At 36.9% G+C, this 12,956-nt stretch overlaps 1 protein-coding gene across 1 annotated transcript in view; it reads right to left on the bottom strand.

The window, feature by feature from the left end:
* Positions 1-12,305, bottom strand: part of LOC127438114 (insulin receptor-like) — a 96,840-nt gene extending 84,535 nt beyond the window's left edge. Inside the window, exon 1 of the mRNA XM_051693390.1 lies at positions 11,195-12,305. Coding sequence (XP_051549350.1) covers positions 11,195-11,273 — 79 coding nt within the window. The 5' untranslated portion in view covers positions 11,274-12,305. The remainder of the gene's footprint in view (positions 1-11,194) is intronic.
* Positions 12,306-12,956: the final 651 nt, after the last annotated feature.

A 12,956-nucleotide genomic window follows, 5' to 3' on the forward strand; every position in this document is an offset into this window, starting at 1 on the left:
CAAGCCAACTGAATCTATTTTAATTTTAATCTAATTTTCAGTTTTCTGCCCAGTGTCCAGAATTTTCAGTTTCAGCCAAGAATTTTCATTTTGGTGCAACACTATTGAATAAAAATGTCATAATTCTCTCAGCAAAAGAGTCTATGCAGCCTTTTTTAGCTCGCAATTTAAGAAAAACAACTTTTTAATAAAAAATAACCCCTTTTAGTACACTTCCAACTTCTCAGTGCAGTCCAATTCTCCGCAATCAGATTTGACAATCCGATCAAAGAGGCGATGAAAACTTGTTCTTGGTGTTTAAAGCTTGTTTTCATTCACTGCCTTGGAATCTCTTTTTCCCCTCGACTATTTAACACTGTTTATTTGAAGGGAGAGGGGTGAAACAATCCTAATTTAATTTACCCGCAAAGTAAAACAAATTAATGTCACCCCCTTAACCCTGTTGAAAGGTTTATTGGCAGAATAAAGATGAATATCACTCAAATTTACGGCTCTGTAATTGAGGAAAGAGGCACATGTGCTTCTGCCACACACATTGATTGAAATCCCAGTGAGATATGTTGTTCAGTGAAGAAAAAGGAGCTTGTCTTCACCTATTAAATTATTTTATATGATACTCTGTTTAAAATCAACACCAAGGGTGCCACATCACTGGCTCTTCTTACAAAGAACCTTAGTTTAGTTTTCTATATCTTCATTTAGTTCCTATTTACATTCTTAATAAATGTTCCTGGTCTTATTTTGCACACTAATACATTGCACATTATTCTAAAAACAAAATGTTTTCATAACTTCATCAAAATGTCATAACTTTTTCTGCCACTAAAACAATCCGCCCTACATTATTTACATCACATTATGGAATTTAAATGTGTTGTGAAAGCCATTTGACGTTTTTAACAAAACACTGATTATTGCGTAACAATAAGGCTGTATTTGTTAACATTAGCTAACTACATTAGTTAGTAGAGGCAGACCGATATATCGGTTATACCGATTAATCCGTGCAGTTATCTGCAAAAATATATGCCAATAGTTTACGATAGTTTTACTTTTTTATTCCTCTTTTTTTATCTTCAACAATAAACCTCATCTGGTGAAATGTTATATATATATATATATATATATATATATATATATATGTATATATAATAAAGAATGAGTGTGTTTCAAAACTTTTGACAGGTAGTGTGTATGTGTGTGTTTAATATATATATATATACACACACACACACATAAAAAAATACTGGTCAAAAGTTTTGAAACACACTCATTCTTTATTATATTTTTTTTTAGAATAATAGTAAAGTCATCAAAACTATAGAATAACATCAATGGAACTATGGGAATTATGTTGTGACTAAACAAAATCCAAAATAAATCAAAACTGTGTTATATTTTAGCATCTTCAAAGTAGTCATCCTTTGCCTAGAATTTGCAGACATGTACTCTTGACATTTTCTCAACCAACTTCTTGAGGTATCACCCTGGGATGCTTTTTAAACAGTATTAAAGGAGTTCCCATCTATGTTGGGCACTTATTGAGTGCTTTTCCATTTCAAACAATTTTTTTTTTTATTATTACATTTTAGTTTTATAATAAAATAAATTAATATGGTGGCACAATTATATTTTTGTCTACAAAACTAATTTCAAACATTTAAGCATACGCCTTCGGATCAAAAGATTTTTAAGATCATGAGAAACATTTCAGTAAAGTGTTTCAAAACTTTTGACCGGTAGTGAACTGGTGAATATATAGGTTATAAAAAGCTTCATTTGTTAAATACTTGCATTTGGAGCATTGTAATGGAGCCAAGTCTCAATCATTTTTAAAGCTACACTATGTAAGATTTTTTTGTTAGAAATGAACTAAATTTCATTAATGAGCAAGTACACAAACAATCCATCTTCCAAACCATGTTTTTGCCTTACCCCAATTCACTACGGTAAGCATATAATAATTATTTACATTTTAGATCTGTTTGGACGGATTTGGCGGGAAATTGCATACTTCCATCATTCATCAGTGCGTGTTTACATCATGTCCATATAGAAAAGGGGATCCGGTTGCTACAGCGCAGGTATATGTGCGGTGATATACGTGGTAGTCGTTTTAAGCTGATATTTTGTAGCCACAACAAATGAGCGACACTGACCATGGATCATCCAAAAAGGCAAACCTCTGGGGATTCACCCGTTTTCAAAATAAAGAAACCGAAAAGAGTCTGCAAGCAAAAAGGAAAAGTGAAAGAACTTGCTTATTACTCGTAATAAAACATGAAACAACATCGGATTGGCTTTTCAGAGGTGGCAAAAACACAGAGCTCTTAAAGGATTTAAAACCAACCCAGAGATGGAGTTTTTCTTGCTGTAAAGGTAAGATCTTTTATTGGACCAATAGTCCATTTTATTATGGATTGTGATACTGCAGTGCTTTCAGTTTCATTTGAGGAAGGACGGATGGACAATGGAAAAAATTTAACTTTTATGCTGGTAACAATGCCAAACCAGCCATCTCTAAACCAGTTACTATCTTGGTTAGTTATAATAATTTCCACCATTTTTATCCAGTAAGCAATCATTATGTCAAACGTCATCGTTACCTAACTTTTGTAATGCTATTTATTTTAAAACAACTGTTTTCAATAAGTCAAAACAACAGAGGAAGATATGCTACTTAACTGCTCATAAGACATAATTTCGGATATACGTCTTTCTCTTCGTTATTTATTTTTTGAGGAGAGGGGGCGAGTTCTGTTGTCGTTAGTGACATTTCGCTCTGATAAGATGATCACCTGTAACCATGGTTACTCCTCAAACCATCAGATTCATCCGCGCAGAAGAGCAGAGTCGAAGCCCAACTAACGTAATTTCCAAAACAATGTTCCTTCGCAAGTAACCTGCAGTTTTATGCTTTAACCGTAAGAGGGCCAGAAGTTACGTAGCGTAGCTTTAAAATAAAATGTCCCAGTGTACTTCAGTCTTGTTTATAGTTAAAAATCCAACGTTATGCACCAAATCGTAATTTTTCTGGTTATTATTGGAATTTTGGTAGCACAATAAACTGCTTATGGGATTTTATTCATTTTGGACTCTTGCAGCCTCAGTGTCTGTTCCCGTCATAATAACGGAAGACTAAGAAATCATTGATCATTCTATTAATCAATTTTATCTAACGGCTGATTCGTCGGTTATCTGCCTTTTCCACCAACTAAGTTATCAGAATCTGCAAAATCCCCTATTGGTTTACCTCTATTAGTTAGCATGAACTAACAGTGAACAATACTTTTACATCATTCATTAATCTTGGTTAATGTTAATTTTTACTTACACTAATACATTTTTTTACATTAAAAGTTGTATGTTAACATTAGCTAATGCAATACGAACTAACAATGAACTGACCTATCACTCCGCAGTCTTCTCACATAATAAAATAATTTCATGAAATCAATTTATTTATTTGGCAAGTAAAGCTTCTATTAAACAGAAAATGTAAACATTCAAAAGAACCTTTTCAGCCATTTGACAGTTCTCAAAATACATTTAACCCATCAGGTAGCGTAAACGAATCTACCAAACGCTCTAAGCTCCTTTCATATGTGCTGAAAGGGCCCAAACTCAACGCGTACTGATCCCTGCATTACTAGCATGGTTTGACAGAGACATTATGGCATGAGATCACTGACAGATAAAGCCGGATGGATACAAACAGCAATGGGCTCATCAGATCGGATTGTTCAGGCATGTTGTAATAGGCATCAACCTCATTTGTGGGCCACAACCTAACATGGAGAACGGTGTCAATATAAGAAACAAGTTACCATGAATCTCTAGTCAATGAATCTTGAAAAGAGGTGTGACGATGTGAAGTCTTAACAAGCCTACGAGTTAGCTGAATAAGTTATGTGGAAATTATAGCCCCTGTAATGTGGAATAAGGGCAGGTCGTACCGCTCACGTCCTGGAAAAACACGACACGGTAAAGCGAGGATACGGAGCTAAAACTGACCTGATCTTACAAACAAGATCACAGAAATAAACAAGTATGTAACTGGGGGTGGTTCAAAATAGTCTTATCAATAACATAATGCTGTAAAGTTCCTGGTTTTCTCACAAAATCGTTATTAAAATGTATGGCTGATTATAAATTGTACAAATTGATAATTGCCATTAACTTAAGAAAAAAAAAATAATGGTTATTTAACCCATCCGTATTTGGATGTGTTCTCTTTTCATAAAAGAGATACAAAAATACGCTAAGTTAAAGTTTTCATAAAAATTCACTTAAAAGGTGCTGTAAGTGATATTTTTCATGGAAAGGTATGCAAAAGAAATGTCCTACTCCCTGAGAGATATTACTGAAATAAGTGTCGTAAGATATTTCACCTGTATCTGTGACAGCTCTAGACTCTGTAAACAGCAAACAAAAATGTGTCCGTGGTCTGCGGACAATGACACTTTCTGCCTGTCAATCATTTTACACGTATTCATAGAATTATAGTTGCAGCGAATTATTGAGGCTTAATGCCATTTTTATGCCATGTTGTTCATAACAGTTGTCAGTTGAGGGCGCTATTTTGCAGCTGTTGTTTTTAACAACCATTTCTGCTCTCAATAAAGCTCATTTTGGTATCTTTAGAGTTCAGGGTTTCGGAAAGAAGAGGCGTGACTAATTCAACGGCTCAGTCTCGTGGAAGTAGAACGGCTAAAATCGCTGACAGCACCTTTAAGTGTTAGCACTGATTCTTTATAAAAGAAATGGTGATTAAGTGTTGCTTTGTACAATTTAAATAGTATCAAAAAGTTCACAGCAACAAAATGTAAGTATTTAAATGTAACATAGGTTACATTGCCACAGGTATCATAGGCACATTTTTGGTTCATGTTACATCCGCCAAACATTAAATAGCACCAATTAAGAGTTAGTTAGACTGTCCAAATTCCAAGCTTTTAAATGACACATATTTTTCAAATGAGTAGCTTTTAATGAAATAGCTAGCAGGCCCATGTTAAAAGATAAAAAAATGTAAACAATTATCAGTTATCAGTATCAGCCACAATGAGCTGTGAATAATTGGTTATCAGTATCGGCCCAGAAATTCCATATCGGTGCATCCCTAATTCAAATTTTAAAAAGTTATTCAAAGTTATTTCTCATGAATGTGTAATTTTTAAGCAAAAAGTTTTTAATGACGCATCGTCTTCAAGAAGATGGCCACACACCAATGACCAGAAGCCTGTGAAAATGCTAATTTCTTGGGAAAAGCCCACATGCTACATGGCAAATGTTCAGATACGTGACCTGGAAGACAAGAGGTCATCAGGCAGCAGACACCGAACCGAGTTTCAAACCTCTCAACAGCAAGAGCACCTACAGGGTGGGCCACTTCAAAGACATTCCACACACTTGGAATTCTGGGAGACATACCAAGGCAAACTGCAGAGTGTCAGAAGATCCAAAACAGGACCATGGAGCCGAGGACGCCAATGGCAATGTTAAAAAGCAATCCTCCAAACTACTAAAGTCTTAATATTTGAGAGTACAGCCAGAGCGGTTTCGTAAACGAGTAACATGCTAGTTCACTTTACTTTAAACGATTGATTCAGCTCAGATTTGTCCAAAAACTGCTGGGAATTTATAATTATTAATGCTGATGGTATTTAAATATAATGTTAACTGGCTATAATTACAAATATAAATCACCCCTAAAAAAATCCAATTTAATAGCAGTATTGCTATTGGTCATAATAGCCTTCATAAGACCTGGTAACACATCGAAAAGCAAAAAAAGTGGTATCACCCATCACCACTGATATTAAAATTAATTTGCCTTTAAATAAATTCTCATGCTACCAGCAAACTTGTTGAATGAGTAATGTTAAGCTTCTTTAACCATTTTCCCACTCCACAATTCAAATGGATCTATGGGATCCAACAGTTACTTTTTATAAGGAAGTCTTCAATTATTTCCGGACCATTATTTATATCACCATGTTACTATTACAGACATCGGTCCAGCCCAGTATATCTTTGATACAGCAGCTCTAAAAAACATTAACAGGCGACTATTTTAAGTGTGCCCATAAAAGTGCCCATCCTAAATTTAAAATGATGGGCAGAAATGGAAAAGCTAAAGGGGTTTAGATACAGTAGCTATTAAAAACAGAGGTTTCATTTGAAAATCCAATATAGAGATACTGAGATTACAGAAACTTATACATTCAACACAAATGAATAAAAAATGCATCTATAATTCAGCCATGTGATCCAAGTTTAACATACCAGTTCATAAGTCCCATTAACACCAAATCAGCCTGAAACATATTGGTAACATTTTACTATAATGAATTACTGTCCGATATGTGATTTTAATGGTCAGTATCTACAGCAGAAAGTTGTTAATGGCCGAAATATTGCCGACATATTAATAATGATATGTTATAAACAATCCAATTTAATGATCTGAAATTATATTTAATCATGTTTCTGAAATCATGCTTGCTACCCTGATAGCACACGTACATCACCCAGACGTTTATTTGATGTGTTTATGTAACCAGTCCCGCTCGACCCGATCCGAGCGAGATTCGAATTGGCGTCAGACGGAATGGGAGGCGGATGCCCTAACAAAGAGGCTAAACACTACAGCCTCTAGCGTCAGTTGCTAGTGCGCCTCGTGGCCAGGGGAGTAGGGTTTACATATACCGCGCAGCTATCACGTACCAGCTGGCTCCTGTTACACTCATCCCTATAAACGAGCTACATGCTTTTCATCAGACATTAGTACATAATTGAAATATACACAAATTAATTGGAATTGATATTGGAATTCACTCGTAATCGAATTGAAATTATGATATCGTGATGTATCACTATAAATGGAATCACAACGTGTATTGCAATATGTATCATATTGTGAGGTGCCGATACCCAGACATAAATGTGACCTAAACCGCTTATTAAGAAGCCACAGCTTGATCCTGAAGAATTGGCTAATTACAGACCGATTTCAAATCTACCATTTATGTCGAAAATATTAGAAAAGGTAGTGTCCTCCCAACTATGTTCATTTCTACAGAGAAATGGTATATATTAACAATTTCAGATTTAAGCCCCATCACAGTACAGAGACTACACTTATCAGTTACAAAAGACTTGCTCTTATCATCTGATCGCAACTGCATTTCTCTTCTAGTGCTTTTAGATCTTAGTGCTGCCTTCGACACAATAGATCACGGCATTCTCTTGAATAGGCTGGAGAATTATGTTGGCATTAGTGGACTTGCATTAGCATGGTTTAGGTCCTATTTATCAGACCTTACCACTTTGTATGTGTAAAGAGGCATTGTCAAATCAAACAAAAGTATGGAGTGCCACAGGGATCAGTTTTAGGGCCTCTGCTTTTCTCCTTATACATTTGATCAGGAATTATGGAATAAGTTTCCACTGTTATGCCGACGATAACCAACTTTATATTTCTTCTAAACCCAACGAAAACTCACAATTCTCCAAATTAGCAGTGTCTCAATGAAATCATGGTATGGCCAGAAATTTCTGTCTACTCAATTCTGACAAAACAGAGGTACTATATACAGTTGAAGTCAGAAGTTTACATACACCTTTGTCAAATACATTTAAACTCAGTTTTTTACAATTCCTGACATTTAATCAAAGAAAACATTCTCTGTCTTAGGTCAGTTAGGATAACTACTTTATTTTAAGAATGTGAAATGTCAGAATAATAGTAGATAGAATTATTTATTTCAGCTTTTATTTCTTTCATTACATTCCCAGTGGGTCAGAAGTTTACATACACTTTGTTAGTATTTGGTAGCATTGCCTTTTAATTGTTTAACTTGGGTCAAACTTTTTGAAAAGCCTTCCACAAGCTTCTCACAATAAGTTGCTGGAATTTTGGCCCATTCCTCCAGACAGAATTGGTGTAACTGAGTCAGGTTTGTAGGCCTCCTTGCTCGCACACACTTCTTCAGTTCTGCCCACAAATTTTCTATCGGACTGAGGTCAGGGCTTTGTGATGGCCACTCCAATACCTTGACTTTGTTGTCCTTAAGCCATTTTGCCACAACTTTGGAGGTATGCTTGGGGTCATTGTCAATTTGTCAATTTTCAGTCCCTCCTGCAGCAAAGCACCCCCACAACATGACCCATGCTTCACGGTTGGGATGGTGTTCTTCGGCTTGCAAGCCTTGCTTATTTTTCCTCCAAACATAATGATGGTCATTATGGCCAAACAGTTAAAATTTTCTTTCATCAGACGAGAGAACATTTCTTAAAAAAGTAAGACCTTTGTCCCCATGTGCATTTGCAAACTGTAGTCTGGATTTTTTATGGTGGTTTTGGAGCAGTGGCTTCTTCCTTGCCGAGCAGCCTTTCAGGTTATGTTGATATAGGACTCGTTTTACTGTGGATATAGATACTTGTCTTCCTGTTTCCTCCAGCATCTTCACAAGGTCCTTTGCTGTTGTTCTGGGATTGATTTGCACTTTTCGCACCAAACTATGTCCATCTCTAGGAGACAGAATGCGTCTCCTTTCTGAGCGGTATGATGGCTGTGTTGTCCCATGGTGTTTATACTTGCGTACTATTGTTTGTACAGATGAACGTGGTACCTTCAGGCATTTGGAAATTGCTCGCAAGGATGAACCAGACTTGTGGAGGTTCACAATTTTTTTTTTTTTTTTTGAGGTCTTGGCTGATTTCTGATGTTAAGCAAAGAGGCACTGAGTTTGAAGGTAGGCCTTAAAATACATACATAGGTACCCCTCCAATTCAGTACACCTCCTATCAGAAGCTAATTGGCTAATTGTCTAAAGGCTTGACATCATTTTCTGGAATTTTCCAAGCTGCTTAAAGGCACAGTTAACTTAGTGTATGTAAACTTCTGACCCACTGAAATTGTGATATAGTCAAATAAAAGTGAAACAATCTGTCTGTAAACAATTGTTGGAAAAATTACTGGTGTCATGCACAAAGTAGATGTCCTAAATTACTTGCCAAAACTATAGTTTGCTAATATTAAATCTGTGGAGTGGTCAAAAAATTTGTTTTAATGACTTCAACCGAAGTGTATGTAAACTTCTGACTTCAACTGTATTGGACCAATAACCTCTTAAAAATAAGCTGCTAAAATATCATTTGACTCTCGATGGATGTACTGTTACGTCATCTTCTACAGCGAAGAACATGGGTGTTATATTTGATACCAATCTTTGAAAATCAAATTTCCAGTGTTTGTAGAACAGCATTCTTCCACCTCAGAAATATTGATATATTGCTAGAAATAAGTTACGTGCCGTAACTTATTTCTAGCAATATATCAATATTTGATGCTGATGCCGAAAAACTAATTCATGCGTTCATGACCTCAAGACTAGATTATTGTAATGCATTACTGGGAGGATGTCCAGCAAGTTCAATTAATAAACTTCAACTGGTTCAAAATGCAGCAGCCAGAGTGCTGACTAGAAGCAAGAAATATGATCATATTAGCCCCATTTTATCATCGTTACATTGGCTTCCTGTTCAATTTCATATTAATTTAAAAATTCTATTAACTACAAACAAAGCTTTGAATGGTTTAGCTCCGCAGTACTAAAGTGACCTTCTACCACGTTATATTCCATCACGTTCATTACGATAGCAAAGTTCTGGCTTGTTAATAGTTCCTAGAATTTCAAAATCCACAAAAGGAGGTAGATCCTTTTTCCTATTGGGCTCCTTAATTATGGAATAATCTCCCTAACACTGTTCGGGACGCAGACACACTCCCTCAGTTTAAGTTTAGACTAAAGACTCATCTATTTGGCAAGGCATACATTTAATTTATCCATCAACTCACAATTAGGCTGCTTTAGTTAGGTCTGCCAGAACCAGAAACATCTATCGTGCTCTATAACTCTGCAAAAAATTTAATGACATCTACGGTAATATTATCTATTTGTTTCGCTGTCTCAACCTCGGGACTCATATCCCGAGGTTACCAAAGCCTGCCAGATCCAGCTCCGTTCCTGCTTGGTGTTGGACTCCACTGCTACATGTCTCTGAGTGATGATGACTAAATGCAGCCGGTGCCAGCCAGACATCTCTTCAGTCTTTTACGATGGACTTCTGAGGATGAACTGATGCCAACTCCAACTGTTAGACATGGGATACTTCATATGCCACTGCCTAAACCTCAGACTTAGGATGGACCCCACCAAACCTCACCGAAATGACCTGCCAGTTGAACTGCGATGCACCTCATTGACCTCTGCCTGCATCACCTTTGTCTTATGGTAGACTACACTCTTGAAATGGAATACACTATCATTTCATTGCCCACAAAAGCCTAAAACTACACAAGACTTTATAGATATTGCAGTTTCATTTTTTTTAAATGCATGCTTTTCTGTAAAGCTGCTTTGAAATGAGGTGTGTTGTGAAAAGCGCTATAGAAATAAAAATGACTTGACATCTCGGAGATGTACGTGTGCTATCTGTGTAATAATAAAATTAAACTGTATTATTAACAATAAAGAATTTATTAAAGTTATTATAAAGTGTTACCCATACAACATGTCCTTCATTCCATAATTTGGGAATTATTCATTTATAACACACGATAAAAGACCACATATCTCTACAAAGAACGAACGAAAGCAAGCAAATGTAGGCTAATCCTGCACTTATGGGATCTGGGAATCTTACGACTTCAACTTGTTAACACGCTTCCAAATGGAACGTGAAGAACGTGCGTGTGTGTTCCCGCGCCTGGAATCCTAGCGGGCGCGTTCGCGATGAGGCTTCGGGCTGACGCACAGAACGCCAGGCCACTGGAACGGCTCATTTTGAAAGGAGGGGGGGGGGGGGGGGGGGGGGACGGTGGATAAAAACAAACGTTTAACTAAAAACATTGGATATTTCGTTCAACCAATGGTGTGATGTGTGTTTTCAGAAAGTATCGGACTCTTAAAATAGCACACAAATATGTGTTTTAGCACAAACGGAAAAAGATAACAATAAAATGTATGGGACATCCCTCTCCTACACAACTTGGAGATGCCTGAAGTCTGCATGGAGTGAATTCCACAAGTCCCCTGTGTTGTAAACTATACCAGTTCACTCACATTGCCATATAATATTCAAACATTTTGTGTATAAAATTATGTTAATGTATGTTAGTACTCACTTTCTCCATTTAACGCTCCGCAGTGGCACACAATGTAGACGAAAGTGACCAAAACAACCCCAGATGCTTCCAGCCGCATTATGCCTCGCGACACGTTTTTAGTTTTCTTGTTAAATTAAATCCACCTCTGGTGTTCAAAATCTTTCAAAAGGCGCAATAAGGAAATAAAACGAGACCCCCCCAAGAAGGGGACCCAGGGGTCCAGCGTTCCTCAGTTTATTAGGATAATGTCCAGTCTAAGTAGTCGTTGCCTACACAGCATGGGTGACTTTACCATTAAATAGCATGATCTTGCACCCTGGTGAAAAATAAATGAATACAAATCATTTTGAACGACTTCTTCGATGCATCTTTGCTCTCAGTAGCTCATGCATGTAAAATGCCCATGCATTTCTAAGAAAAAAAGGACCCCAAAGGGTACAGCACCATGCAACTTTTTCATGCCCCAGGGTTTGAAGGGTAGCAGTTTGCAAATTCCTAAAATAACAATATTAATAATAATAATAATAATAATATGGGTCCTGGTGCAAAATGCAAATATATTCCCACTGCTCACAGAAAATATTTGTCCAAAATCTAAATAATATGGCAGTTTTTAAAGCCTCCAAAGCCTAGGATAAATAAAAATAAAAAAACAGGTGTTATTCCACAGGTCAAATGTTCCTATCAGAGACAGCTCGCCCTTCAAGACGCACAGGAAAATGGACATCTCCATAAACACATGCATCCACCAAGAGGAATTTTTGCGTTCAGATGAGCCACGGTCCCATTGAAATTAAATATGCACACACGTTTGTGTATTTTAAAAGCGTTCAGAGCACAGTAAAGATATAAATATCCCCCCCCCCCCCAAAGCCTTCGCTTCCAGCACAATGCTCCTGAAATGTGTGCGCGCACGCGCGTCTCGGCCGCGTTGCGTTTTAATCTTCCACGTCTAATAGACTTGCGTCCAACGCGCGTGCGGCTTGTCCATTAAACCACTCAGTTCCGTCCACGAGACCACAGTATGCGGTTCTGATCAACGCACTGGCGTGGGAATGGGCTGAAAGTGGGAAAAACTTCTCTCGTGTTGTCGGCGGTATGGTCTTCCCCTCTCTCGTCTCTCCCTGTGTACCTCCACCAGTAAACAAGTGCTGCCAGTCAGCTGGGGTAGAGGAGCGGCGAGCGGAAAAACACGGAACGGATGGCAGCGGCTCATGGACGCTGGAATGGAGTCTCTCGTGGTCACGTGGACACTCTCACGTCATCCTCAAAGCAAGAACTCGCGCAGAAAATAAACGTACTGCCGATTTTACGTTGTATTTAACACCTTACATCGAAATAGGGAACTTTCGTGCTTGGAATCTGAATCCATAATGTTTCAATTTAAAAATATATATATTTATACAAATTATATTAACTGCATTATACATTCTAACTGTAATATATGTGGTTAATTGACAAATGGCTAGTTGTAGACCGATATCTGACCGCATTTTGATGGCCGATATCGATATCTAGAGAGCAGTGTGGCACGTAAGACTGATATATACTATAACGCAATTTAAAAATAGAAGTTAAGATTTAGAAAAAAATCCCTGAATTTAAATGAACCCTTAATTTACACAATGTTTACTCAAAATTCAAAAGAAAAAAAAAAGAAAAAAATAACTAGTGGCTGATACTGTAAAACAACGGTAAAAGACTGTAAAAATGCTACAAAAAAAAATGTTAATTGACTCATGAGTAACTCTAAAATATACAGTAAAAATTTGTAATATAT

This window comes from Myxocyprinus asiaticus, chromosome 49 (assembly GCF_019703515.2).
Source record: "Myxocyprinus asiaticus isolate MX2 ecotype Aquarium Trade chromosome 49, UBuf_Myxa_2, whole genome shotgun sequence".
NCBI lineage: Eukaryota > Metazoa > Chordata > Actinopteri > Cypriniformes > Catostomidae > Myxocyprinus > Myxocyprinus asiaticus.